General features: G+C 42.9%; 5 protein-coding genes across 6 annotated transcripts; all 5 read right to left on the reverse strand.

Annotated features, from left to right (window-relative positions):
- Window positions 1–592: 592 nt before the first annotated feature.
- On the reverse strand, window positions 593–4,151 carry LOC115743606 (wall-associated receptor kinase-like 20). The gene is made up of 3 exons (XM_030678451.2): window positions 3,286–4,151; window positions 2,955–3,011; window positions 593–1,877 (listed from the first exon to the last, which is right to left on the reverse strand). The coding sequence occupies exons 1-3, from the start codon at window positions 4,058–4,060 to the stop codon at window positions 826–828; spliced, it is 1,884 nt and encodes a 627-aa protein (XP_030534311.2). The 5' UTR covers window positions 4,061–4,151; the 3' UTR covers window positions 593–825.
- A 2,674-nt stretch (window positions 4,152–6,825) lies between these two features.
- On the reverse strand, window positions 6,826–9,573 carry LOC115743608 (BTB/POZ and MATH domain-containing protein 3-like). Of its 2 annotated transcripts, none has more exons than XM_030678454.2 (4): window positions 8,998–9,573; window positions 8,263–8,611; window positions 7,801–8,072; window positions 6,826–7,245 (listed from the first exon to the last, which is right to left on the reverse strand). In XM_030678454.2, the coding sequence occupies exons 1-4, from the start codon at window positions 9,381–9,383 to the stop codon at window positions 7,017–7,019; spliced, it is 1,236 nt and encodes a 411-aa protein (XP_030534314.1). In that variant the 5' UTR covers window positions 9,384–9,573; the 3' UTR covers window positions 6,826–7,016. The 2 variants fall into 2 exon arrangements, with proteins under 2 accessions (XP_030534314.1, XP_030534312.1); XM_030678452.2 differs by having other exon boundaries at window positions 6,826–7,240; window positions 7,796–8,072.
- An 892-nt stretch (window positions 9,574–10,465) lies between these two features.
- Window positions 10,466–11,921, reverse strand: LOC115743806 (BTB/POZ and MATH domain-containing protein 3-like). The gene is made up of 4 exons (XM_030678780.1): window positions 11,518–11,921; window positions 11,066–11,414; window positions 10,710–10,986; window positions 10,466–10,590 (listed from the first exon to the last, which is right to left on the reverse strand). The coding sequence occupies exons 1-4, from the start codon at window positions 11,919–11,921 to the stop codon at window positions 10,466–10,468; spliced, it is 1,155 nt and encodes a 384-aa protein (XP_030534640.1).
- A 5,262-nt stretch (window positions 11,922–17,183) lies between these two features.
- Window positions 17,184–18,616, reverse strand: LOC115743805 (BTB/POZ and MATH domain-containing protein 3-like). The gene is made up of 4 exons (XM_030678779.1): window positions 18,249–18,616; window positions 17,794–18,142; window positions 17,417–17,693; window positions 17,184–17,305 (listed from the first exon to the last, which is right to left on the reverse strand). The coding sequence occupies exons 1-4, from the start codon at window positions 18,614–18,616 to the stop codon at window positions 17,184–17,186; spliced, it is 1,116 nt and encodes a 371-aa protein (XP_030534639.1).
- Window positions 18,617–22,246: 3,630 nt separating this feature from the next.
- LOC115743804 (BTB/POZ and MATH domain-containing protein 3-like) lies at window positions 22,247–23,856 on the reverse strand. Its single transcript, XM_030678778.1, has 4 exons — window positions 23,321–23,856; window positions 22,875–23,223; window positions 22,498–22,774; window positions 22,247–22,386 (listed from the first exon to the last, which is right to left on the reverse strand). The coding sequence occupies exons 1-4, from the start codon at window positions 23,854–23,856 to the stop codon at window positions 22,247–22,249; spliced, it is 1,302 nt and encodes a 433-aa protein (XP_030534638.1).
- Between the last annotated feature and the right edge of the window lie 2,516 nt (window positions 23,857–26,372).

Raw genomic sequence — 26,372 nt, forward strand, 5'->3', positions numbered from 1 at the left:
CAAGTAGCTTTGACACGGATCTAAACGACACGCTCTGTCAAGGAGATGCGACAATTGCGTATGGATCCATTGAGCTAACAAAAGGCAACATCCGATCACTCTGTCAAGTAGGCCGCATTTGGTATTCCAAACCCGTGGATATGCAGGATTCTGTTACAGGAGCAGACTTCTCTACTCGTTTCTCATTTACCATCGATACCCTTAATGCCACTCAATATAGTGATGGCATTGCCTTTTTTCTTGCTCCTGTTGGCTTCACAATCCCGCCTTACTTGGCTGGTGGATACCTAGGATTGTTCAATGCGAGCACAGTTGATGATGGGCATTGGAACCAAATCGTGGTGGTCAAGCGCAATACTATAGGTGTGGCATTTTACCAGGAAAGATTCATTTTTTAATAGAAAGCACCACTGAAATCGAACTATTGTTCTGCTTCCTGGGATCAGTTGATTTAGGGGGAGTCAGCTCGAGCAAGAATCTATGACTGGACTGATAATTGCAAGAACAAGTTAAGCTTCCACTTGTTTTTTACTGCTAGATTACCATGTTTTCTCTCCATGCTAGCTCTCGCCAGATTGATCTTAGAAGCAGATTCTTAAGATCTTTCACACATATATATCATTTGTGTATTCCATCACTATCGGAATTACATTATCAGAAAAGCTAACTGGAAGATGAGTTGCATGATCCGCAATTGCCAACTAAACAACCAGAAAATAGAAAAACAGGACAGTGGAAAGGTGCTCCAGACAACCACACTTGACATGACTCACAGAAGTAAACAAAACATAACTACCATTCGTCTATATACCTTGTTCTGCAGAATCAACTCTCTACTACTTTGGCCGTCACAATGCTTATGATATACTCGATTTCTTCGGCAACTTCTTTCATGGAAGGACGGTTCTGCCTACGTTCCTCCAAGCATCCCACAGCAAGAAATCCGAGCGCCTTCATGGTCTCCACGTCAACGGTGCTCGCCTTTTCCTTCAGCATTGGATCCACGACATCCATTATCCTCTCCTCCTCCACCATCCTCTGTACATAGACCGCCAGATTCACATCATCGGACGCTCGATTGAAGTCTATCGCCTTTTGAGACGTCAAGAGCTCCAACAGCACTACTCCGAAGCTATAGACGTCACTCTTATCAGTCAACTGGTAGTTGCGATAGTACTCGGGGTCAAGATATCCGAGCGTGCCCTGAGCACACGTCGATATGTGGCTCATGTCAGTGTGAGCCAACCGGGATAACCCAAAATCCGAGACTTTGGCATTCAACTTCTCATCCAGCAATATGTTGCTGGACTTGACGTCTCGGTGGTATATCGGAGGAACTGCTGAGAAATGAAGGTAAGCAAGGCCCTCAGCCGTGTCACGCGCAATCTGGAGACGGCGAGTCCATGACAGTTTACCCCGTCCTTCACCCCGGAAATGTTCAAATAGAGTGCCATTTTCAATGTACTCGTAAACCAAGAGCGGCTGCTCGAGCTCAACGCAGCACCCGAGTAAACGAACAAGACTTCGGTGATTGACCTGGCACAGGATTCGAACCTCGTTTAGGACCTGATCAGTTCCTTTGGTGTTCCCGACTTTCGCACACTTGATGGCAACGACAGTGCCATCATCTAGGATGCCTCGAAAGACTTCGCCATAACCGCCAGCACCGAGAAGCCGGTCCTTGGAAAAGTTGTCCGTCGCCTGCTTCATTTGTTTTCCAGTGAACAATTTAGCTGCTCTGCCACCATTGGCATTGAGGATATCCTCGCGCTCTCGGGCGAGGCGTTCTTGAGCCTCTTTAATGCGCCGATGACGCCTGTATAGCAAAAGAGCAACAATGGCTGCGACAAGGGCCGTACCTATTCCGGAAGTTAAACCTGTAACGATTACAAAGTTGTCAGACAGTAGAAGTCTCTACTCTACTGCATTCAGAGTGAGTTTGTTTTAGCTTTCCCTAAGAGGCTTTCAGCCCTGAAAGTCCATTGGGAGAATGTCGAAGCTTTTAATTCAGCTTTAGGCCAGCATTTAGCCAAATACTGGCTATGGGAAAGCTGAAAGTCTAACGCTGGTAAGAACCAGCATTTGGTCAAATGCTAAAAGATTTTTTTTCGTTCCAAAACTATCCTCATTAATTTTCTATTTTTCCGACTTTACCCCTCGCAGTTACTATTCATTTTCTTCATTGAGGAGTCAAATCTGGTGTTCCAGGCGATGAACGGTCGAGGGATGGTGAGAGGCCAGCAAGGGATCGATTGCCCAAGCGACAACTCTTGGGTCGCACGAACCCAAGCGACGGCTCCTGGTTCACGCAAACCCAGGCAGCGGCTCTTGGTTCTCGTGACCTCAGGTGGCCGTCGCCTGAGGTCGTGCGAACCCAGGCAATGGCGCCTAAGGTTGCTCGACCCAAGCGCAGTTGCTAGGTAGCAACCCCAGGTATCACGTGATCTCAAGCGGTCGCATGACCCTCGACGGGGGCCGCCTGAGGTCGGGCGACGATCGCCGGCGCCAAATCTGGCTTGCCAGCGGCTTGAAATCTTTGCCGATCCGGCGAAGGCTATTTTTGATAAAAATAAAAAAGTAAAAAATCACATTCAAAGCCGCTTTGCAAAGTTATTTTTACCAAATACCAATTAACCCAAAGCCCATTTCAAATGAGTTTTTATCAAACGCAATTAGTATTTTTCCAAATCCCCTTTAGGTCGAAGGCATTTGCATTTTTCCAAACCCATTTCAAATGATGAACCAAATCCACTCCCAATCTCTAAAGATAGCGGTACAATACGCTTCAACGTAGCTCACACCTTCGTACGTTCTAAGAGGAATCATGAACGAGGAATTCAGCTAGATGCAAATACTGATGATTAGCAAATTAAACATAAAAAGGTTTAAATATTTTGTTTCTGAACAAGCCCGTAAAAAAAAAAAAAACCAAGATGTTATAAGGAAGCAGGTACCTGCTATAAGAGCGGTCCGGTCCGTTCCACAACCACCCGGATCTTGACACGTCACAACTGCACCAAAAGAACCAAGAAAATCCACTTCTTACCCAATTTCTCAGTGTTCATCCAAGAATCATTATAGTAGTAAGGACTGATTAGTTACCAATTAGGGTTTCCAAAAATCAAAATAATCATATTAAAAAAAAAAAGAAATATACATATATACACACACATATACTTAGAAGATTCATGGTTACTCTTGCACCAAAAATCAAAATATATGGAAGATTTTTTTTGGTCGGAAAATATATGGAAGATTGAATAGTCAAAACCTCTTTTAACTTACTCTCTACACAAACTCCTTGGGTGGGGTCCCACTTGAGCCCGGCTTGGCAGAAGCACCTGCTGACCCCGCTCCCCGCCGGGTCGGGCCGGCAGGTGGAGTTCCCGTCGCAGTCGGACTGGGCCCCACAGACGGGCTCCGGGGGCAGCACCCACTGGATCTCCATCCCGGGCTTGGGCCAGAGGCTCACGGGCTCGCTCGTGTCCAGGTTGACGAAGCTCGTGTACGCCCGGCAGCCCGCGTCCCTCACCCGGATCGAGTAGGACGTCGTCGACCCGCCCGCCCCGAACGTGCAGCAGATCGGGGCGGCCCCGCACGCCGCCGCGTCGCGCGTGCCGTTCACGTAGGTGTGGCAGAGGCTCGCCGACGAGCAGTTCAATGGCGAGCTAAGCAGCAAGGTGGTGCAGTTGAGGTAGAGGATGGTGTTGCTGCTGGTGACGTTGAAGGGCAAGGAGGAGTTGAGCTGGACGCCCTGGTGGACGAGATCGGACGTGACGCAGGTGTTGGCGAGCAGGCTCGCGGGCTCGATCACGAACCGCTGGCTCTCCGGGTCGACGGAGGTGATCGGGTACGAGTTGTTGAGGGTGTCGAAGAGGAGGGTCCCGCCCGCATCGCACTGGACCTTGTACGACTGGTCGCCGCACGTGGGGGACGTGCTCAGCGGGTAGGGGACCCGGATGGAGCCGCAGTCCGGGCACCGGGTGGCGGCGGAGGACAGCGGCAGCGCCGCCGCGAGGAGGAGGAGGAGGAGGAGGGTGGCGGCGGCGGCGGGGGGCATTGTGTGACGGAGGGGGGACTGCTATTGTGGTTTGAACGAAGGTTCTGTGAACCGTGACTAAGGGGATTTGTATGAAAATGGTAGTGGGGGCTGATTGTCAAAGTCTGTGAACAAGAGATGATGTCCTGGGAAGTTTAGTATGTTAAACCATGATTAAGAGATGATTAGTTTAATTCAATGAGTTCGTGTCTGAACTGTAAAGTTTTGACCGATGGCCAGAGAAAAGAATAGGGACGTAGTTTTGACTTTGGGCATCAATTGTGGCGTTTTCTATAAATAAAAAAAAAATTGTGCCAAAATTCTAAATAAATGCACGAAGTGAATATTATTTTAAATAAAAATTTTATATTATTTTAAAAAAGGATTTGGCCAAAAGACATTTTCGTCTTTTATTTTTTTTAATTTTTTAATTTTTTAATTTTTCTTTTTCTTTTTTCTCCCCTCCCCTCTCTAGCCATCGCCGCCCTTGGCAAGGCCGCCCTCTCCCAATGCCATCCTTGGCAAGGGTAGCCCGATGCTAGCCCAAGCGAGGGTGCCCGAGGCCGACGATGGCCCGAGGAGGGAAGAAGGGGAGAAAATAGAAAGAAAGAAAGAAATGAAATGAAAAAAAAAAATAGAAAGAGAAAGAAAAAAAAAAAAAAGTAAAGAATGAAAATGTCTTTCGGACATGCTTTTTTTTTTTAAATAACTTGAGTACTTTAAACTCTTATTAGAAGAAATGAGGAAAATTCAAGTTCTTATTTAAAATTTTCCCAAAATTCGTGATTGTTTAATTTCCGGCACTTAATTTCGGTAACGAAGTTAATGAAGGCCAACTGTCAGTTGCAATAATTTAATGGGCGGAGATATTTAATATGGACATACGTCACTTGGGGGGACGCACTTCGACCATGGATAAGGTCGTAATCACAAGGTTGGAATCTGCGAAAGATGCTGTTATAAATTTATAATTCTAGAAGACTTAATGAGCTCTAAAGTCTTCGTTAGAATACTACCCCACGTTGTGTGCTCTTCGACATTTTTAATGAGTATTCTCCACTGGAAAAGGGCAAAGGGGCGGGGGGACGTCTAGAACGGCCAGCAGATAATTGCGTCTTCAGGCAATGGTGGTAGGCCCCCAGACCATGTGTTTTCGGCTAATCTTTGACTTCAAACGAAGTTGGTTTTGGTTCTTCCTGCCAAACATTGCAGAATGTCCAACATGGAATGCTCCGCCCATGATTCATTCATGCATGATATTAGGTGCACGGATGCCTATGGACAAGCAATAATCTATGAGGACATAGACATGATTGCTCTCGCTTACCCGTGTAGCTGCTCGATGGTTGTGACGCCCAACTCCTCAAAAACACATCCGGATTGAACCGATCCGAGCCGAGCCGAGGACAACTCTAATATCCAGCCTTTCACTTAATTGGCTAAACGGGAAAATTGAAACTAGAGATGCAACACTGAACGTGCCGAATGAGAAGGTACATCAACCAATCCTCATGAACTCTCCGCATGCGAATGGGAACTCTCATGAAATATGCGAGAGTCCACTGGGCACATGGATTAGTATATTAAGCTGCCATCGACAACTAGCTAAGCAGGAAGAGATGGATCGGATTCAGAGGCAAAAGAAGAGTGGAGTGAGCTGCTTTCAGATGCCACTCCATTACCCCAGATACACCAGCCAGGACTACATGGCCATGCCCGAGTGGAAGCTTGATTGCCTTCTTGCCGAGTATGGCTTGCCCATCACCGGTGACTTGACCTACAAGAGAGACTTCGCCATGGGTGCTTTCCTTTGGCCCGATCATCGCCGAGACCGGAGGCCATCCTCTCGAGGCCATGTTCAAGGACACTTCTCTCAGCAAGAAAATCGAGTAGTCTCGTGATTTTATCTCGAGGACTTCTGAGATCAATCTCACTCGGTCCTGCCCTCTCCCTTCCTTAGCTTGAATCGGTTTACAGTCCTTTTGTAACTGCTCGCATGTTGTAGTTTACTTTTCCAAGCAGACGGACCAAATACTTAACATAGGGACGCATGAATGTCCTGCAAATCAACATTGTAGCACGGCTTTGAATCCTGGATATGATCATTGATGAAGATATTGCAGTGAGCGTATTTAAAAAAATGCCGGGTGTTAAGTTAAACCCATGGGATTAAGTTAGTTTGTTGCAACAACAGAGATTTGGATGAAGAATCCAGTTAGGCTGCAAAATTGTCGGTTTTCATCCTCTGCAACGACTGCTTAGGGTAGAAGGCAAATAATAATCCCCTTCACCAAGACCTCAAGACAAATAACACTCTTCGCTAGTTGATTGCATTAAGAAGAGGGAGAAAGCAGAATAGAGCCATTAAATTCAAAAGAAGGTATGTTGAAAACACATGTATTTTCCCCAATGGACCATACATACAATGCCCAACTAAAAACCAATGATAAAAGCAATCAACTCCAATAGCAGGAATCAATGCATCTTTTCCACTGAGTACGGTCTTCGAAACTCCTTTTTTTTTGTCCCTAGAATTCAAGCCGTCCAGGCCACAATACAAGCACATCCAAGATTTCAGAGTTCAACTCAGTACAAGGGTGCCATGACACTCATCCATTTGCCTCTCTGAAATCTGTATGATTCTCTGAGCTGACCTACCGGCTCAATGATGTCGAGCATTAAAAGAAGGGCACCGAAGAGAACCTCTATCTGCAAGATGGTACCAGTTTTCAAAAACCCCCCGGACAACCTAAAGCTAACAAGTTGCCATTGAAGACCAGATGGACTTAAATTTCTGCAACATAGCTCATTTGCACTTGATAAGGAATGATGAAGTAACGATAACAAACTTCCTATGTCACCTCAATAGAATTTCTATGCATCAATGCTAGAATAAGATACAAACAGTCAAAAAGACTTAACAGAAATCCTAGAAAGACCAAGAGGATCAAACTAATTACATGCTCAGGCAACTAATTCATCCTAAATTCCGCCTCCTCACACGCCTTCCATCTATCTCCCCATGTTCAGCCTCGGTCACAACTGGCCCCATATCTAGTCCATAATTGCTGCCGCTGACCCTCTTTTTACTTGAAAATCGGTCAGAGGAATCATCCACCATTACGAAAGCCTTAAGCAGTTCAGACAACAAGGAAGGGCAGCTCTCCTCCAAGTGCCTGAAGCCTTCGGACTGCATTACTACTGCAAAATTCAAAAATATTCTCCCACATCACATCCATTATTAAGGGCACACTCGGAAGAGTAGCTCATTTCCAGATTAGCACTGGTAAAGAAAAGAGGGGAATAGGGAAATAATCAAGGTTTAACCAGTAGGCAGCTTCAATAACAAGACATACGTCAACTATGAAAAATAACCAAAAACCAATAAGATGAACAACTGTTTCTCATAGCAAGGGAGGGAAGCAGGGACGGAGGAGGGGGAAGAGGGATTGCCATAGATGAGGAAGGGTACTTCAAATCACCGAAAGCAAATCAACCACAACATCAGCAAACATTTTCATAGATAAAAAACTGAACAGATTTAGCATGTTCAAAGACCTCTAAATGTGTCAAATCAAATATTTGTGAGGAACAAACTTTGATATACTTTTGTAGCCTAACAAAGCACAAGCTGTTAATTATTAATATTTTCCATTTTGTTGTTTGTGGGTTTGGGGGGGTGGGGGGGAGGGGGCTTGTCAAAGAACAAAAGTGTAATTGACCAGAAACAAGTGCCACTATTCTTTTAAGACGCACCCGCCGAGTTTGCTGGATGTGCAGCAAATTTTAGACACATCGCCTTTAGCTGTCCGAGCTGGTGCTGCTCAGCTAGGGTAAGTGTTGTAGCCACTGTATCGGCACTAATCTCCTCATATAATTTCGACTCACACAATAATTTCAATCGTTCTAGATTGTAGCGGTCGGCAGCAGCTAATAGATGCTGCACCACATTAGTCAATGTACCAGAAGAGGTTGAGCCCGTGATTTCACATAAATCAGGTATTTCGTCCGTGTAAATGAACAGAAGCATTGCCTGCAGAAGTTTGCCAACTGGAGTCAGACAGGGTGGTTTACATACTAGCACAATCAGCGCCCAATATACAGCAAGAGTGGGGAAAGAAAGACATTGAGAATCATGTGATGCTAGTTTGCCAACATCAACGTCATAAAGTTTTTAGTACATAAGAAGCCCACACTGTTCCAAGAAAAGCTTGATATCTTACCTTAAAAATGGAGGGATCAACATCCTCTACGACAACCTCCTCTATATTGCAGTCCCCAATGAGACCAAAAAACTGGGCTCGAAAAACTGGAGAACGAGTAGCGAGGATCAATTTGTGAGCTCTAAAGGTTTCGTCACCAACAACAAAAGCTATGTCACAGCCAACTTCAGAATCTAACAGGGGCTTCAGATGCTGGCCAATGTCTGATGGCGGAATAGGAATTCGGTACTGTTTGGGGCCCTCAGTATGGGTTCTCACAACTCCAACGGTACAGTGCATCACAAGGCAATCGTCCTTGATGTAATCAGAAGTCTCTAAAGCAGCTCTTCTCAAAAAGCGCTTGTAACCCCTGAAATGGTGCAATGAACTCGACATTTTAGAAGTTATTGGTGCTAGTGTACTCGAAAACATTCATTCCAGTTCGATAAATTCATCGGGGAGAAACATAACAAGATAACACGATGGAAGATACACAAGCCATAAGCCTCCCTGGGGTTGATATACGCAATTCACTTGATGATGGTCCTCTAGAAACCAAACGCCACGAAACATCACGCGAACGTTGGAAGGGAGTCGTAATTTGGACCTGATTCACCTCCGACATATCCGATTAAGACCCAAAAATCCCAACATTCAACACCCGACGAATCGTAACAGGACATAAATAGCAGCAATCGCAACCTACTGAAAAGCATTAGGCGTGGCCCCTCTCAAAATAAACAATCAACGCTTTACCACATGCTGCCGCGGTACTTGAGCGTGTAAGGCCCGCTCTGGAGCGCGCGGTCGAAGTGGCTATGGACCTTGTGCTTCCCCTTCCCGCTCTGGTCGACGAGCGTCAGCTCGAACAGCGCCCTGACGTCGGAGCCCTCGCTGGCCAAGGCGATGAAGGCGGACACGTACATCATGCTGTCCTCCGGGTTCTTCCCGTCCGGATAGAAGTAGATGGCCCAGTCGTAGCCCCCGACCCTGAAGACGTCGCTGGAGATGAACTTCCCGGCCCCCATCCCCTTGGCCAGCGAGTAGCCGCTCATCGTGAACTCGTGCGAGCCGTTCACCGTCCGGCTGATCGACGTCGAGCCGCACTCGCCGTCTTTGCTTGGCACGATCGGAGCACTCATCGCTTGCCTTGCTCCCGGTGGCGCGCGGCAGGGGTTTTGGCGAGGGATTTGGGGGGGGCAATCTATCGGGACGGAGAGGGGTTAGGGTTAATGATCGGAGACGGAAGGCGGAGGCCGACGGCGGGAGGATTGAACGGTCTGCTGCGATTTTTAGATTTTGCAGGTAAATCATTCAATTTCCGCCGGCATCTGTACTCGAAATGAATTTTTTTTTTTTTTAGAGATTTTCTTTCTGTACTTCACATGCCAGCGTAAATCAGCTTTTTTTCGCCTGTGAATTAGAAGCCGCTTTCTTCGGAAATTTGGAGGAATAAAATCAGTTTCTCCAAAATTCAACGAATATTACCCCAAAAAATGAAAAAAAAAAAAGATTATAGCTTGCTCATTTTAATCTCCCTGCCAAAGCGATGGCGAAAATTAAGGGAAGAACCGAGTCGTGCAATTTGGACTCGGCTCGACGATTGCTCGAGATCAACTTGTTTAGTTTTTCCGAGTCGAGTTGCAACAATATCCAAGAGAGTCGAGTTTGAGCTTGTCGGTGCTCGTCTCAATTAATTTGTGAACATGATCATGATTTATTTATATCTAATAATAGCATGGAGGTTGTTAAGCTACATTACTTAAATCCGCTTACCCATAAATGCGAGAAAAAAATGGTTCAAGTTCATCAAACTCAAGTAACTCTAGGATCGTGGAGTCGAGGTCGAGCATTTGAATTTTCTATCGGGCTCCATTCGTTTCGTCGATAGTAAATGGTTTGAGAAGTATTTTCTTAAATATGATCGCTTGTATCTTGAAAAAAAAAAAAAAGTCATCGTGCATAAAGATATCTGGACTAGATTGTTGTCGATAATAAAATTAATTTTATAAAATTAATTAATTCAAGCAATATAATTATCAAAAATAATATTTTTTGGTCGAATTTGAAATATTTCCATATTCATGTCCATGCAATGAAGCAAACCACTGAAAAATCCATATGGCTTTAATACATTTTCACTCTTACCCGGTCAAAAAAAAAAATGAAATTCAGACTTGAAATTCACACTGGCGTTCACCAGACCACACTATGCATCTACTTACTACTCGTGAAAGATTCGAAGCCTTCCAGAACTGCACTGCATCCTCCTGCCAGCCAAGACCAGATGCATCAACACGGAAGGGCAGGTCCTCTCCAGATGCATGAGGCCTTCCGACTCGATCAACGCTGCCGGAAAATTTTGACAAGGTTCAAGAAAACATGTGCTCGGTTAGTAAGTGCGTGTTTGGTATACGGTGGTTTAGATCGAGAAAGAACTCCACCGCCTCGTCACTATGAAGGCTCACCTCTCAAGTTTGCCGGATTTGTCGCAAATTCCAAGCATGCTCCCTTCAGCTTGTGGAGCTGGTACCGGTCAGCCAGCGCGATTATATTCACCACCGTGTCGACGGTGATATGCTTGCTCAACTTTGACTCGCATAGCAATCTTAGTCGATCGAGACAGTAATAGTCAGCGGCTGCCGTTAAATGCATCACTACATTGGTGGATGCAGGATGAGAGGTCGATCCCGCGATCTTGCCTATATCGGGAAACTGGTCGGTGTAGATGTATTCCAACATTGCCTGCAACAACTTCGTGGTGCTAGTTCAAGAAAAGCTTGATATCCTCATCGATAACAGTTCGAGCAAAGAACGTGGTTACCTTGAAAATGGAAGGATCCACGCCCTCCACGACGAGTTTCTTGATGTCACCGCCGCTGATAGGACCGAAAAACTGGGCTCTGAATACCGACGACCGAGCGGCGAGAATCACTTTGTGGGCTTTAAAAATTTGGTCGCCGACCACGAAATCTATGTCGGTACCCAAGCTGGAGTCCAACAGGGCTTTCAAACCCTGACCTATGTCCGACGGCGGAACGACAACTCTGTAGTGTCTCCGCCTCCGAAGTGGGGCCTTCACGAATCCGACGGTGCAGTGCAGGATGAGGCAGTCGTCCTTGATGCAGCGCGATGCACGGAGATGGTCTCTCTTCAAGAACCGATGGAATCCCCTGCAACAGCGCCAAAACCAAAGAAAGCACGTCAAAAATAAGGATCTACTCAAAAGCATCGAAGTGTGACCCCAACTCTCACGATAAACAGTCAAATGCATACCACATGTATCCCTTCATGAGCGTGTACGGCCCGCACAGTTTCCCGTACGGATGGTGGTTTTCTTGCGCCCCCTGGTCCTCCAGCTTGAGCATGAAGCATGCCCTTGCGTCTGAGGCCTCAGTCATCAGCGCGACGAACGCCGACGAGTAGTCGCTGTCCTCCGGGTTCATGCCGCCAGGGTAGAAGCAGATGGCCCAGTCGTAGCCACCGGCGGCAAACACCTCGCTGCACACGTACTCGCCCACTGCCTGGGCCCTCCAGATGTTGGGGATCGTGACTATGCACGAGTCGGTCGCCATGTCAAAGACCATTATGGAGTCGCGCTCGTCGTGTCTGGCGGCCGTGGGTGGAGCGACAGCGGCGGGAGCAGGGCCCCGTGAGGTTGAAGTTCCGGCGGTCCTCATCGGTTCTTGACTTCTTGGTGGCGGGTGATCTGGTCAGGTTCCGACGTCGGATTTCGGAGAAGAATTTGTGACGGAACCGGAGGGAATCTTGGAAGTGGGTGGAGAAGTACGGCGGTGATTTGGGCGTGGAGAGGGTTAGGGGTTCTTCACCGGAGATGAAGAGGCAGAGGACTCGTTTGCCTTTGGCTTCGGGAAGGGTGGGTTTGAATTCGACGGAAGTGTGTGCGAGCGCGCGCCAGAAAAACTTTCGTGCATTTTTGCAGATTTATTGTGCTTCTCCTGTTTGTTATGGATTTTCTTGTATATCCCATTTAATCAAATTGAAATGATTTTTCATTTTCTAGTCTTTTATTCTTCTATTTTCAGTTTTAAAAATATTTTCCTACTCATAGTCGACATGAGGAAGAATTTAGGCTTCGTTTGTTTCACGAATGATAAATTATTTGAAATATATTATTCTAAAAATGGTCGGTTGTGTCGACTATAACAATAAACATATTTTCATCACCCACGAAAATATTTAGACATTTATGTTGATGATGAAAATACCAAGCAATGCAAGCGATCATTTTTTTTAAAAAAAATTTCTAAATCATTCTTTTTTCTCTAAACAAAAGATGCCTTGGTTACAAAACTAATTATCCATTGGGGTCGATCCGTACTCTCGCCATTCGCTTAGTTTTTTTCGATGTTCATAATTAGTGTACTTTGTCCCGAAAACATTAGTTGATGACCAAGTCATTTTGATTGAAAATAATCACATGAATTGTTCCTCCCACAACTTGTAATTTTTTTTAATGATGAATGCGTGTGATTATAATTTAATAGAAAATATCTCTTTTGGAGGAAAAATTGGATTATCAACATGTCAAAAGTTCTCCTTAAGCAAGAGCAGCACTTTACAAGACTCATTAGCACGAAAACTAGAGTTTTTGTGGGAGCAGCACCTTAGAAGGTAACTCAAAATCTTTAGAGAAACTATATATTTTTCCCAAAGTTCCTTGGTCAAAGTCGAATGTACGAAAACCTTAACCCATGAAATAATTAAATTCGTCTTCAATTAGTGACTTCGAGTGAATTTTTTAACTAATGACTGTACTTAATATGTGAAAAGAAAAATTATATTCCTCCAAGAGTGCAATAAACCTTGATGAAACCACTGGTCGATGAAGGACAATTATTCCTCGTTCTTGATGCTGATTTATATTTTATCAATGACATTAAGGTTATCAAACCATTGTCAAAATAGAAGTAGACAACGTAGATGAAAAAATTTTAACATGCAAAATGACCATGGATGTACTTGATAATCGTTCATTCTCGACATTTATGGATTAAGCTCAACATGCAAAATGATCATGGATGTTCTTGACAATGGTTCATTCTCGACGTTTACGGATTAAGCTAACTATAGAAAGTGTCCAATAGCCAAGTACATAACTATCATGACGTTAGGGATATATACTTTGGTATATATATGATTAGTTTTGTACGTGTTACGTGCATTTGTTATTATCAGATTGATAATTCTAGTTGAATGGAGAATAAAAACATTTAACATCATTTTCTTTTTTCCACTATTATTCGGAGTCTTTTCTACAAAGCAAACATTAAAATGAACATTTTCTTTATTCCTTCAATAACTAAAACCAATCTACTCTAAATTTAGAAAAGAAAAAAAGGAAAAGCAGAGAACGTGAAGCAAGTTGTCACACGATAGAGTCAATTAAGGAATTTAGTCAAGATTCGGGCGAAGGTCGCGAGTGGTCGAGAGCCCCGGCGACCCTACCGACCATCGCCCAAGCGATGGTTGGGTGAGGAGGTCCTCGCCAGGTTTTTTTTTTTTTTTTTTTTTGAGTTCTTTTATATTTAAAATTTAGCCTGTTTGATCTAACTAAACCGAAATTCGAGGGTAAAAAAAAGAACAGAACAAAACGAAACCGACAGTTTTTACGGTTAGGATTTGCCCTCTCCAATGAGTCCCCAGCCTAAAGAAAGATCTAAAGATGTCACCTACTTCTCTCTCTTTCGAACCCGATCATCCAGAACTGGGCTTTGGGTCAATCTTTCTTCTTTCTTGGGGAAGTACTTCAGTGGAATTCAACCAAGCAAGCGAGGTTCAGATGTGCTGAAAACCCAAAACTATACCGCTTTCGTATCAAAGTTGTCACCCTACGCGCAAAAATCTCGATGCAAAGATCAATTATTTTCTTCTTCGACTTCTTTATCTTCCAGGAGGGAAAAAACGGTTTGATGAATTCTCAAAGAACACAAAATTTTCTGCCTTATCAGCCCTCCTCCTGCCGAAAATGGCATCCTCCTAATTTCCCTGTCCCGGCCTTTGCCCGACCACGCTGCTGCTGCTGTTCCTCCCCAGGTGGTCGGCAAACTCGTTGAGGATGCTGTCGCTGGCAGCCAAGAGCAGCACTGACAACACCGAAGGTCAATTCTCCTCCAAGTTCTTGAAGGCTTGCGACTCCATCACTGCTGCGAAAATTTTAAACGATTCGAAACATCTACTCAATTAGTAAAAGGCGTGCTTGGTAGATAGATGTTTAACTAGGAAAAAACTTCTCTGCCCCATCTTCTACGAACGCTCACCTCCCAAGTTTGCCGGATTTGTAGCAAATTTCAAGCATATTGCCTTCGGCTTGTGGAACTGGTGCTGATAAGCCAGCGCGACTATAGTGGCTGCCGTATCGATGGCGATCTGCTCGCACAACTTTGACTCACATAGTAGTCTCATTTGATTGAGACAGTAGCGGTCACCAGCAGCCACTAGATGCAGCATCAGATTGGTAGACGCGGAACGAGAGGTCAACCCCGCAATCTCGCCGATGTCGGGAAACTCGTCGGTGTAGATGAATTCCAACATTGCCTTCAAGAACTTCGTCTTGCTACTTCAGGACAAGTTCAATATGCTCACCAATAATACTTTGAGCAAGGAGAATAGTTCCCTTGAAAATAGAAGAAACCACGTCCTCTACGAATTTCTTGATGTTACGGTCGCCGATAGGACCGAAAAACTAGGCTCTCAGTACCATAGATCGAGCGACGAGAATCAAAATTTGTGGTAGGTCCGAAAAACCAGAATGCGAAAGGAAAATGGTCGTGAGGGTGGGTCATATTTATACGACTGCATACCCATTCATATGTTGGAAAATATCTAAAAGAAAAGTTAAGGAAAACCTAAATATGGTTTTGCGCTGGAGTACTCTCATCATGGATAAGGGCATCACATTCGCATCAATGGTTTTGGGCAAGCAATCTAATGGGCATTACTAAGGTTATAACTTGCTCAAACCCAAACAAAAAAAAAAAAGGAGGAGGAGTTGCTGAAAAAGACACAAAACGAGATCCGTATTTTCTACTTCTGGAAGTAAATGTGTGGCAATTCAATGAATTCACGGCACATTGGGAGTAAGTTAGATTGAAATAGTAATGAGGTGGATCTGTACTTTTTACTTCTGAGAATAAATATGGCTAGTACATTTATCTATAATGAGGTGGATATGTATTTTCTTCATGTCACGAATGACATAGCTTTTCAATAGCTTTAATGACAATTCTTCATCACCCATTGAGGCGAAAAACATCAAGTACAGACCAAGTTATTTTGATTGAAAAATCATCACTTTTTGAGACTTATTTTTCAAGAAGGCACACTACGTCTTAAGAGAAATTCTACATCCCCTAAAGTTCTCTGGTCAAAGTCAAAGACACTAATAGTCAATCCAATCACCCGAGCAGCACACGCAGAAGCCCTTGCCCTTGTTGATTGGCTCTTGCAAGATCCAGAAAATGAGTTATTTTCTGTCTTCTAATCTCTAGGAAGCAAGAGTTGCACATGCCATATGCCTGCAACTATTCTAATATGTCATGAGTAGGTACAACCTAAAGTGGAAGTTTTCAATTTGCTAACTTGACAGTTGACACCCACTGGTGCATATTTCTTTCCAAATGGGAGGTCAAATCGGCTTTTTCAATTTTAATTTTTAATTTTCTATTTGTCAATGTGAACGTGTCATTTCATTGTTGGCAACATGATAGTCACGAAGGTTTCCAGCATGTTGGATTTGTCTCTCTATATTTCTTTTTTTTGGTCGAAATCTCTCTATATTGGAAAATTACTAATTTACTAGTTTTGGTATCCGAGGCACTTTAGGTTTTAATTGGGTTGGTTGTTTTACATTGCCTTTCATCTATCATTTATTTATAGGGTTAATATCGTTAATAGCTCCAAACTAGTATACCCCGTGTCTCATTCACTTTAAACTAATTACAAAATTACAAATAGGTACACACATGCCACATTTACCGCAAACAAATTTTTGTGTCACAAATAGGTACACTCATAAAACTTATATACTCATACACATTTACCCCAAATTGTGGTAAATCTGAAATTTCTTTGGAGTACATATGGCATGAGTGCACCAATTTGGAGTAAATGTAGCATGAATGTATCAGTTTAGGAGTATTTACGACACAATATTTTGTTTGGGCAAATGTGGCACGGATATACCAATTTGGAATTTTGCTTATATATATATATATATTTTTTTTATGACCCAGGGAACCCCCGCACGGCCGGCAGCCGGGGGGTAAACCCCGGGGGCAACACGTGCTAGCCACCACACTCGTGCCACCGGGTAAGTCACCCTGCGACGCCTCTGGGATTTGAACACTCGACCTTTTGCGAGAGGAAGAGTGCGCAAGCCAGCTGCGCCACCCAGGTGGGTGGTAAACTTATATTAATCCCTATTTATATGGAAATTGGAAAAGGTAGGCGGTTATTTTTTTTTATTGAAATTGTTTGATTTCTAATCCTTCAATAAATATTTTGACCCGATAATAATACTCGACCGTACAATAGGAACTAATGATACTCAATATAATTAATCGCGTAGTCGTTCTTCGTGTTTTCATAGACTAAGATCATTTGTAAGTATAGTTATGTTGGTTATCTTGATTATTTTCAAATTTATATCCGGGCAATGATGTCAAACCAACAAAAAAGCTTATGATTTTTACATTAACAAGAGACTACAAGATAGGGTTTTAGTGATATATTTAATATACATATATGTGTATATGTATATATTTGCATTACAATCTTAATGGCTGGTTGGAATAACTGAGGCTCTACTGTCTAGAAGGCAGCCGCAAAGAAGGTAATGTCTAAATCGCTAATTGGTAAAACGGCATCTTCCTTTCATATTATGGTTTCCTTGTTTCGGTTTTTGCCCGACCATGCTGCTGCTACTCCTCTTCGAATGGTCGGCAACCTCGAGTTTGCCGGTTGCTGACAGCCGAGAGTAGCTCCGACAATACCGAAGGGCAATTCTCTTCCAGGTGCTTGAAACCTTCGGACTTCATCACCCCTATGAAATCTCAAAAGATTCACAACATCAACTTGATTAGTAAAGGTGTGCTTGGTAGATAGTTGTTTAACTAGGAAAGAACTTCACTGCTCCATTTCTACCAAGGCTCACCTCCCAAGTTTGCCGGATTCACAGCAAAATCCAGGCATATTGCCTTCAGCTTGTGTAGATGGTGCTGATCAGCCAACACGACTATCGTCGCCACCGTATCTTCGGTGATCTGCCCACTCAACTTTGACTCGCATAGTAGTCTCAATCGTTTGAGACTGTAGCGGTCAGCAGCAGCCACTAAATGTAGCAATACATTGGTGGATGAAGAAGGAGAGATCGAGCCTACAACTTCGCCGATGTCGGGAAACTCATCGGTGTACATAAATTCCAACATTGCCTGCAAAAAGTTTTAGGCGCATAAAAACCTCGTCGTGCTAGTCTAAGAAAAGCTTTATATCCTCACCAATGCCACTTTGAGTGAGGAGAATAGTAGTTACCTGGAAAATGAAAGGATCAACGTCCTCCACAACGAGTTTCTCTATGTTGAGATCGCCAATAGGACCAAAAAACTGGGCTTTGAATACCTGAGATCGAGCGGCAAGAATCAATTTGTGGGCTTTAAACGTTTCGTCGCCAACTACGATTTCTATGTCGGTTCCCAATCCAGATTCCAACAAAGCCTTCAGATCCTGACCCATGTCCGACGGCGGAATGGCGACTCTATAGTGTCTCGGCCCCTCAACTTTGGCCTTCACGACTCCTACGGTGCTGTGCAGGATAAGGCAGTCGTCCTTGATGTAGCGCGATGCCTCTGGATGATCTCTCTTCAAGAACCGAGGGTATCCCCTGCAACAGCACAAAATCAAAGAAAGCATGTCAGCAAGGATCTACTCGAAAGCATCTCAAGATAAACAATCGAATCCAATCAAACAGTGATCAAACATTTGCGTACCACATGCTTTCCCGGTACATGAGCGTGTGCGGGCCCTTCACGAGGGGGTGATGGAAAAGGGTGAAGACCAGGTGGTTCCCCTCCCCGCTCCGGTCCTCCAGCCTGAGCTCAAACAACGCCCTCACGTCTGAGTCGTCGGTCATTAGCGCAATGAAGGCCGACGAGTACTCGCTGTCCTCTGGGCTCATGCCGCCAGGGTAGAAGTAGATGGCCCAGTCGTAGCCGCCAGCGGCGAACGTCTCGCTGAACACGAACTGGCCCACTCCCCGAGACTGGGCCTCCGAGAAGTGGGTGATCACGAACGTGTAGGAGCCGTTCACTGTCTCGAAGGCCGTTCTGGAGTCGCACTCGTTGAGTCCGGCGGTCATGGTGGGATCTTGGTTGTGGGTGATCGAGACGGGTTTCGAGGTCGTTGTTTGGAGAACAATTTGTGCGTGGGGCATAAATAGCGGGGGGTTCTTCATCGGAGATGGAAGGCCAAGGACAGATTTGGGAGGGGCAGGTATGAGTTCAACGGTCATCTTCTCGTGTGCGCGTGCGCGCTCTGCTGGAGAAAAACTTTCATGCATTTTCCAGATTTATTTCCCAAAACGGCAAAACTTTCAGGCGTTTCCCAGATTTATTTCCCAAAATGGCAAAAGAGATTCCAGTAGTTGAGCAATAAAGGAATACATATTCTTTTATAAATCTAATATTTAATTGAATTGAAATGATTTTTCGTTTTTCACTTTTTTATTCTTCTAATTTTTAGTGCTGGAATTCTATATTTTATTTAATACTAAGCGCCTCAAATCTTTGAAAGCACGTCGTTTTCTATATGGAATTTTCATTTGAGATCACATTGCAAAGAAAATTGAATCTTATTCGGAATAATCGATATGTCGGTATGAAAAAATAATTTGCACATTCACCGTTTGACGGTTGACATGTGAAAGAATTCAGTCAAAAAAATAATTTTCTTAAGAACAAGCAAAAAAATTGTTACATCGGCGATGGACTTAGTCATCATCCATATTTCTGGAAAGAAGCCGAAATTACTTCCCGCCTCCTTAGAAAAGTGAAGACAAATGCGTCCTGATCAAATAAGAAAAGCAAAGACAATAGAAACGGGAAATTGTTTACGACGACCGATGACGACGACCGAAGACGGCGGCTACCATCGTCGATGACCAAGTTAGCAAAGGGAAAGGATTGGGAGGATGGGCATCTCTCTCTATTCGAATAGCACTGTTTTTACTTTGTGCGGATAAAAGGGTCGAGTAGGCCGTATTTATGCGATCGCATACCCATACGTATATCGGAACATATCTATCAGTAACGTAAAAAAAAAAAAATACCAAATATGGGTTTTGCTCTGGATTACACTCATCATGGATAAAGGCATCATATTTCCATCAATGGTTTTTGGCAAGCAATCTGACGGACGTTACGAAGGTTGTAACTTGCTCAATTACAAATAAAAGGTGGTTGTCAAAAGAGTACAGAAAGCGAGATCACGCATGCCGTAAATGCGCGACCATTGCCATACATCGTGGGTGACTGAGATGATCGAAATAGAAATTCTAATTCGGAAAACGAAGGAGTAAAACCAATTTCTGCTACTGAAAATGAATATAACTAGTAAGCTAATCAATTTAAATTTGCACGGTTTATTAGAAATTGTAGCAGGTCTTTAATTAATTTGCTCTGGGGCAAATTCACAATGGGATGAGAGCATCTTGTTTCGTCGGTGATTTTCGGTAAGCCATCAAGTGCACCTTGTTTTTGTTGCATCTTGCAACCAAATTGTAGCAAGTCTTTAAAGTAAAGGCTACATTTGGTAACTAAATAAAAGTCGGGATAAGATATCATATCCAACATTTGGTTCCTACTCAAAATAGTATAAAATTTGATATAAAGGGGATATTACCCAAATAAAATATTCTATGGGAGACATGGGATGAAGATGGATGGTAGGGGTGAGCATGGGCCGGGTACCTAGATCCCGAAACCGACCCTATTATAATCGGTTTCAAATTTTTGGAATATGAAACCAGCCATGTTTGTCCCGGAGCCTGTTTTGGAACCTACCCCTTTTTTTAGGTCCGGCTCCAAGGCCCGCTCAAGAACCTGTTTTTCTTTTATTTAATTTTTTGATTTAATTTTTTTCCAGCAAAAGAATATGAGTAGTAATGAATCGATTCAAAGTAAAAAATTAATAATAAAACTCACTATCCACCAAAAGCAACAACCCCTAATATGAGTAATAGAAATTACAATCCATAAAAAACAGAGGAGATGAGGCGAGTCAAACTAGAATTTTTTTTTTTTTAACAATAGCTAAAAATCGGTTCCAAAACTAGTCCGGTTCCTAGGTCCTTGGAACCGAGAACCGGCCCGGTTCCCAAAATTGAGAACCAGTTCCCGACCTATTTTTCGAGTGATCCGATCCGGATTCCGAGTAAACCCGATTCGGTTGCACACCCCTAATGGATAGATTCCTTATGTCCATGGAATAAAAGCTATTCTTTCGAATAACAAACTCCTTAAAATTAAAAAAAAAAAATCGTATTCTAGTCTACAAAAAATAAAATTCAAAATAACAAAAAAAATGGACAATTTTCATTTTTTTATTTATTCCAATTCTTATTTATATTTTTGATATTTCTATTCTATAACATACATTCTGTGTATGTGTGTATGTGCGTGTTTAATATTTATATTCATTTCATATTTTAGATATATTAACATAAGTATAATATCTTTAAAAAAAATGATCAAGGAATGATGGAAGGGAAGAAAAAAGAAATGAAAAACAAGAGAAAAATATTTTAAAAACTAAGTAAATAAAAATAAAGTAGAAGAACCCCGATTTTAAGCGAACAATTTCAAAGTTGGAACGGATTTTTCTAATTCACTCTATCTAAATCTTCTCCGTATCTTTAGTTCATATTGAAACTTCACGACTTATTTGTAGTTTTTTGTTCACATCAAAACTTCACGAAAACAATAAAAGCTCTCTTTCTTAGCTCTCTGACGGAAATGGTACATAAATATTGGCAAGAGGACCATAAAAAGGTTTGCAATGACCGTCTCTTTGGTTTGTGCTAGGAAGACCAGTTTTGGACCTGCAATGAAGTGGTTGGTCCTAGAGAAGCCTCGCTGGAAGCATGGGTGACAGACGACAGTGTGCACAACCCGTGCAGATGGAAAGGTCTCCCGATGGCCGGCCCCGGAACCACAAAATAGCCCGAAACCGAGCAAGAACAATGTTACCGGCGATGACCGAGGAATTGGCAGTGTGACTTGCTCTCAATTCATCTCACATCACTCTCCTCTTGTGTCCTAACGCATCCACAGAGCTCCTGTTTGAACTTGTGATCGATTATTTGACTCCCCCCAAAAAATAAAAACACTTGTGATCGATTAGAAGTCCCATATAGTTTTTGCCTTATTGGGTCTTCGTTGCTGTCTGGATGTGACTTGTGAGGTATACATGAAGAAGAAGCTCTCGTAGGTGAACACCTACAAATCCGATTAACTAGTTTGCTCCTTTGAACTCGCCGTTTCCTCAACATTGATAGAGAAGGTCAGAAAAAGCACGACGGTCTCGGCTTCCTTTCTCGCTCATATTTTTAAGAAATAAATAGACAACAATATATAAATTCATTTCGAATCATACAAAGTTATTGTATAATATTTGTGGGTTAATATCACGATAAATCCCAAACTAGTACATTTGCGACAAATCTACCTCAAACTAATTTTTTGACCTCCAAAAACCCTAAATGGATACACTTCTGACAAGTTTACGTTCCTAGCCCTTCAGAGAATGAAAACCCCATTCTCTAATCTGCGAGAATTTTAACGAAAGTCTTTCATTTGCTTCTCTTCAATAGAAGCTTTATTTTCCCATATTGTACTCAACAAATTCAGTGCTGAGCACGACCGCCATATTGTTCGGATGGAGAAAAGGACCTATCATTATCTTAACACCTTCCAGAACCGCATTTTCCTTTTCATCGATGGTTTCCCCGTCCATGGCCTTTGCTCGACCATGCTGCCGTCGTTCCTACCCAGGGGACAGTTGAGAGAAGCTCCGACAACAGCGAAGGGAAATTACTCTCCAGGTGCCTAAAGCCTTCCGACTTCAACACTGCTGCCAAATTTCGAAAGATTCAAAAGAGCAAATCGATTAGTATGGGCGTGCTTGGTAGATATTTGTATATCTGGGAAAGAACTTCACTGCTTCATTTCCATGACGGCTCACCTCCCAAGTTCGCCGGATTCGCAGCAAAATTCAAGCATATTGCCTTCAACTTGTGGAACTGGTGTTGATCAGCTAGCGCGACTATTGATGCTACCGTGTCAACAGTGATCCGCTCACTCAGCTTTGACTCGCATAGTAGTATCAAGCGATTGAGACTATAGCGGTCAGCGGCAGCCACTAGATGTAGCACTGCATCGGTATATGTAGAAGGAGAGATCGAGCCAGCAATTTGGCTGATGTCCGGAAACTCATCTGTGTAGATGAATTCCAACATTGCCTGCAAAAAGTGTTAAACGCATAAGAAGCTCGCCATGCTAGTCCGACAAAAGCTTTATATCCTCACCAATGCCAGTTTGAGCAAGGAGAATAGTAGTTACCTGGAAAATAGAAGGATCAACGTCCTCCACAACGAGTTTCTCTATGTTGCTGTCGCCCATAGGACCGAAAAACCGGGCTCTGAATACCGGAGATCGAGCGGCGAGAATTAATTTGTGGGCTTTAAAAGTTTTGTCGCCAACTATGATGTTTATGTCAGTTCCCAATCCAGAATCCAACAGGGCCTTCAGACCCTGACCCATGTCATTCGGCGGAATGGCAATTCTGTAGTGTCTCTGCCCCTGAACTTGGGTCTTCACGACTCCGATGGTGCACTGCAAGATGAGGCGGTCGTCCTTGATGAAGCGCAACGTCTCAGGATCATCTCTCTTCAAGAACCGAGGGTATCCCCTGCAATAGCACAAAATCAAAGAAAACATGTCAATATGGATCTACTCAAAAGATAAACAATCAAATTCAATGAAACAGCTATCAATCAAATGCGTACCACATGTTTTCACGGTACATGAGCGTGTGCGGGCCCTTCACAAGGGGGTGATGGAAAAGGGTGAAGACCTGGTGGTTCCCGTTTCCACTCTGGTCCTCCACCCTGAGCTCATACAACGCCCTCACGTCCGAGTCGTCGGTCATCAGGGCGATGAAGGCCGATGAATACTCGCTGTCTTCTGGGCTCATGCCGCCAGGGTAGAAGTAGATAGTCCAGTCATAGCCACCAACGGCAAACGCGTCGCTGGACACGAATTGGCCCACTCCCCGAGACTGGGCCTCCGAGAAGTTGGTGATCACGAACGTGTAGGAGCCGTTCACCGTCTGGAAGACTGTTCTGGAGTCGCACTCACTGAGTCCGGCGGTCATGGTCGGAGGGATCATGGTCGGATCTTGGTTGCGGGTGATCGAGACGAGTTTCGAGGTCGGAGTTTGGAGAACAATTTGTGCGTGGGGGATAAATAGTGGGGGGTTCTTCATCGGAGATGGAAGGCCGAGGACAGATTTGGGAGGGGCAGGTATGAGTTCAACGGTCATCTTCTCGTGTGTGCGCACGCGCTCTGCTGGAGAAAACCTTTCATGCATTTTCCAGATTTATTTCCCAAAACGGCAAAGGAGGAGAAAACTTCCATGCATTTTCCAGATTTATTTCCCAAAACGGCAAAGGAGGAGAAAACTTTCATGCATTTCCCAGATTTATTTCCCAAAACGGCAAAAGAGATTCCTGTAGTTGAACAGTAAGGGAATACATATGTTCTTTTATAAATATACTAATTAATTGAATTGAAATGATTTTTTGTTTTTCACTTTTTTATTCTTCTAATTTTTAGTGCTAAAAATCTATATTTTATTTAATACCAAGCGCCTCAAATCTTTGAAAGCACATCATTTTCTGTATGGAATTTTCATTTGAGATCACGTTGTAAAGAAAATCGAATCTTATTCGGGGATTTTTATCAGATCCATATGTGAGGATGAAAAAAGTGGATTACACGATCAATGTTTGAAGGTCGATACGTGAAAGAAGTCCGTCACAAAACTAATTTTCCGAAGAGCAAGCGGAAAAATTGTTACGGCGGCAATGGACTCAATCATCATCCATATTTCTGGAAGGAAGCCGAAATTACTTTCCGGCTCTGTAGAAAAGTGAAAACAAATGCATCCTGATCAAATAAGAAAAGCAAAGACAATGGGAAGAGGAAATTGTTTACGACTGTTGGCGGCAACCAAAGACGACGGCTACCATCCTCGATGACCAAGTTGGGAGAGGGTAAAGATCGGGAGGACCGGCGTTTATCTCTATTCGAATTGCAATGATTTTGCTTTCTGCGGATAAAAGGGTCGAGTAGGTCGTATTTATGCGATCGCATACCCATACTTATATCGGAATATATCTTTCGATAACGTAAAAAATTTGTATATACCAAATATGGTTTTGCTCTGGATTACACTCACCATGGATAAGGGCATCGTATTTTCCATTATTGGTTTCTGGGCAAGCAATCTAATGGACGTTACTAAGGTTGTAACTTTTGCTCAATTAAAAATAAAAGGGGCTTGTTAAAGAAGATAGAAAGCGAGATCACACATGCCGTAAATGCGTGACTATCGACATACATCATGAGTGAGTGAGCGAGTGAGATCGAAATAGAAATTCCAATTTGGAAAACGAAGAAGTAAAACCAAATGCTGCTACTGAAAATGAATATAGCTAGTAACTTAATTAATTTAAATCGGCATGCTAAACAAGAAATTGTAGCGAGTCCTTAATTAATTTGCTTTGGAGGACATTCACAATGGAATAAGAGCATCGTCTAACCTTGATGATTTTTGATGAGCCATCAATTGCACCTTGCTTTTGTTGGATCTTGCAACCAAATCGTAGCAAGTCTTTAAGTTAAAGGCTGGTAACAAAATAAAAGTCCGGATACGATATTATCATGTTCCATATTTGGTTCCTTCTCAAAATGGGATAAAGATTGATAGCCCAAACAAAATATCCGGACGTGAAATGAAGATGGATAGGATCGCTTACATCCATGGAATAAGAGCTATTTTTCTTGAATAACAAAGTCCTTAAATTTAAAAGACTAAAATAATATTCGTATTCTAATCTGAAAAAAAAAATTCAAAATAACAAAAAATAATGTACAATTCTCATTTTTTATGTATTCCTATTTTATTTATATTTTTGAATTTCTATTCTATGACATACATTCTTTGTATATGTGTGTGTGTGTGTTTTGTATTTATATTCATTATATATCTTAGATATATTAGTATAAGTATAATATCTCTGAAAAACAATTAAGGAATGATGGAAGGGAAGAAAAAAGAAATTAAAAACGAGAGAAAAATATTTAAAATCTAAGTAAATAAAAATAAAGTAGAAGAACCCTTATCTTAGAATATTGCCGGCATGATGCCATGGTTCCAGTGACCAAGGCAATGGCATTGTGACTTAATTAATCTCAGATCACTGTCTTCTTCTGTCCTAACGCAGCCATAGAGCTCCTGTTCGAGCTCCTGTTCGTTCCTCGGCATTGATGGAGAAGGTCAGAAAAAGCACGACTGTCTCGGCTTCCTTTCTTACTCATATTTTTGAAGGAAATATATAGACAACAATATATAAATTCATTTCGAATCACATAAAGATATTGTATAATTTTTCGGGTTAATACCACGAAAAATCTCAAATTGATATACCTGCGGCAAGTCTACCACAAACTAATTTTTTGACTACCAAAAAATTCCCAATGAATACACATAATGGATACACATGCGACAAGTTTACCCCCAAACTAATTTGTTGACAACCAAAAAATCTCGAACTGGTACATATGTAACAAACTTACATTCAGTTAATTTTTGTTAAATTGAGTTAATGCTAGGAAAAACTCTAACCTAGTACACACATGATAAACTTCTACCATGAGGTAGAAGTTCCGGCGGTCGTGGCTGGCTCTTGACTTCTTGGTGGCGGGTAATCCGGTCGGGTTCCAATGTCGGATTTTGGAGAAGAATTTGTGGCGGAACCGGAGGGAATTTTGGAA

The sequence above is a fragment of the Rhodamnia argentea genome, chromosome 5 (assembly GCF_020921035.1).
Source record: "Rhodamnia argentea isolate NSW1041297 chromosome 5, ASM2092103v1, whole genome shotgun sequence".
NCBI classification, from domain to species: domain Eukaryota; kingdom Viridiplantae; phylum Streptophyta; class Magnoliopsida; order Myrtales; family Myrtaceae; genus Rhodamnia; species Rhodamnia argentea.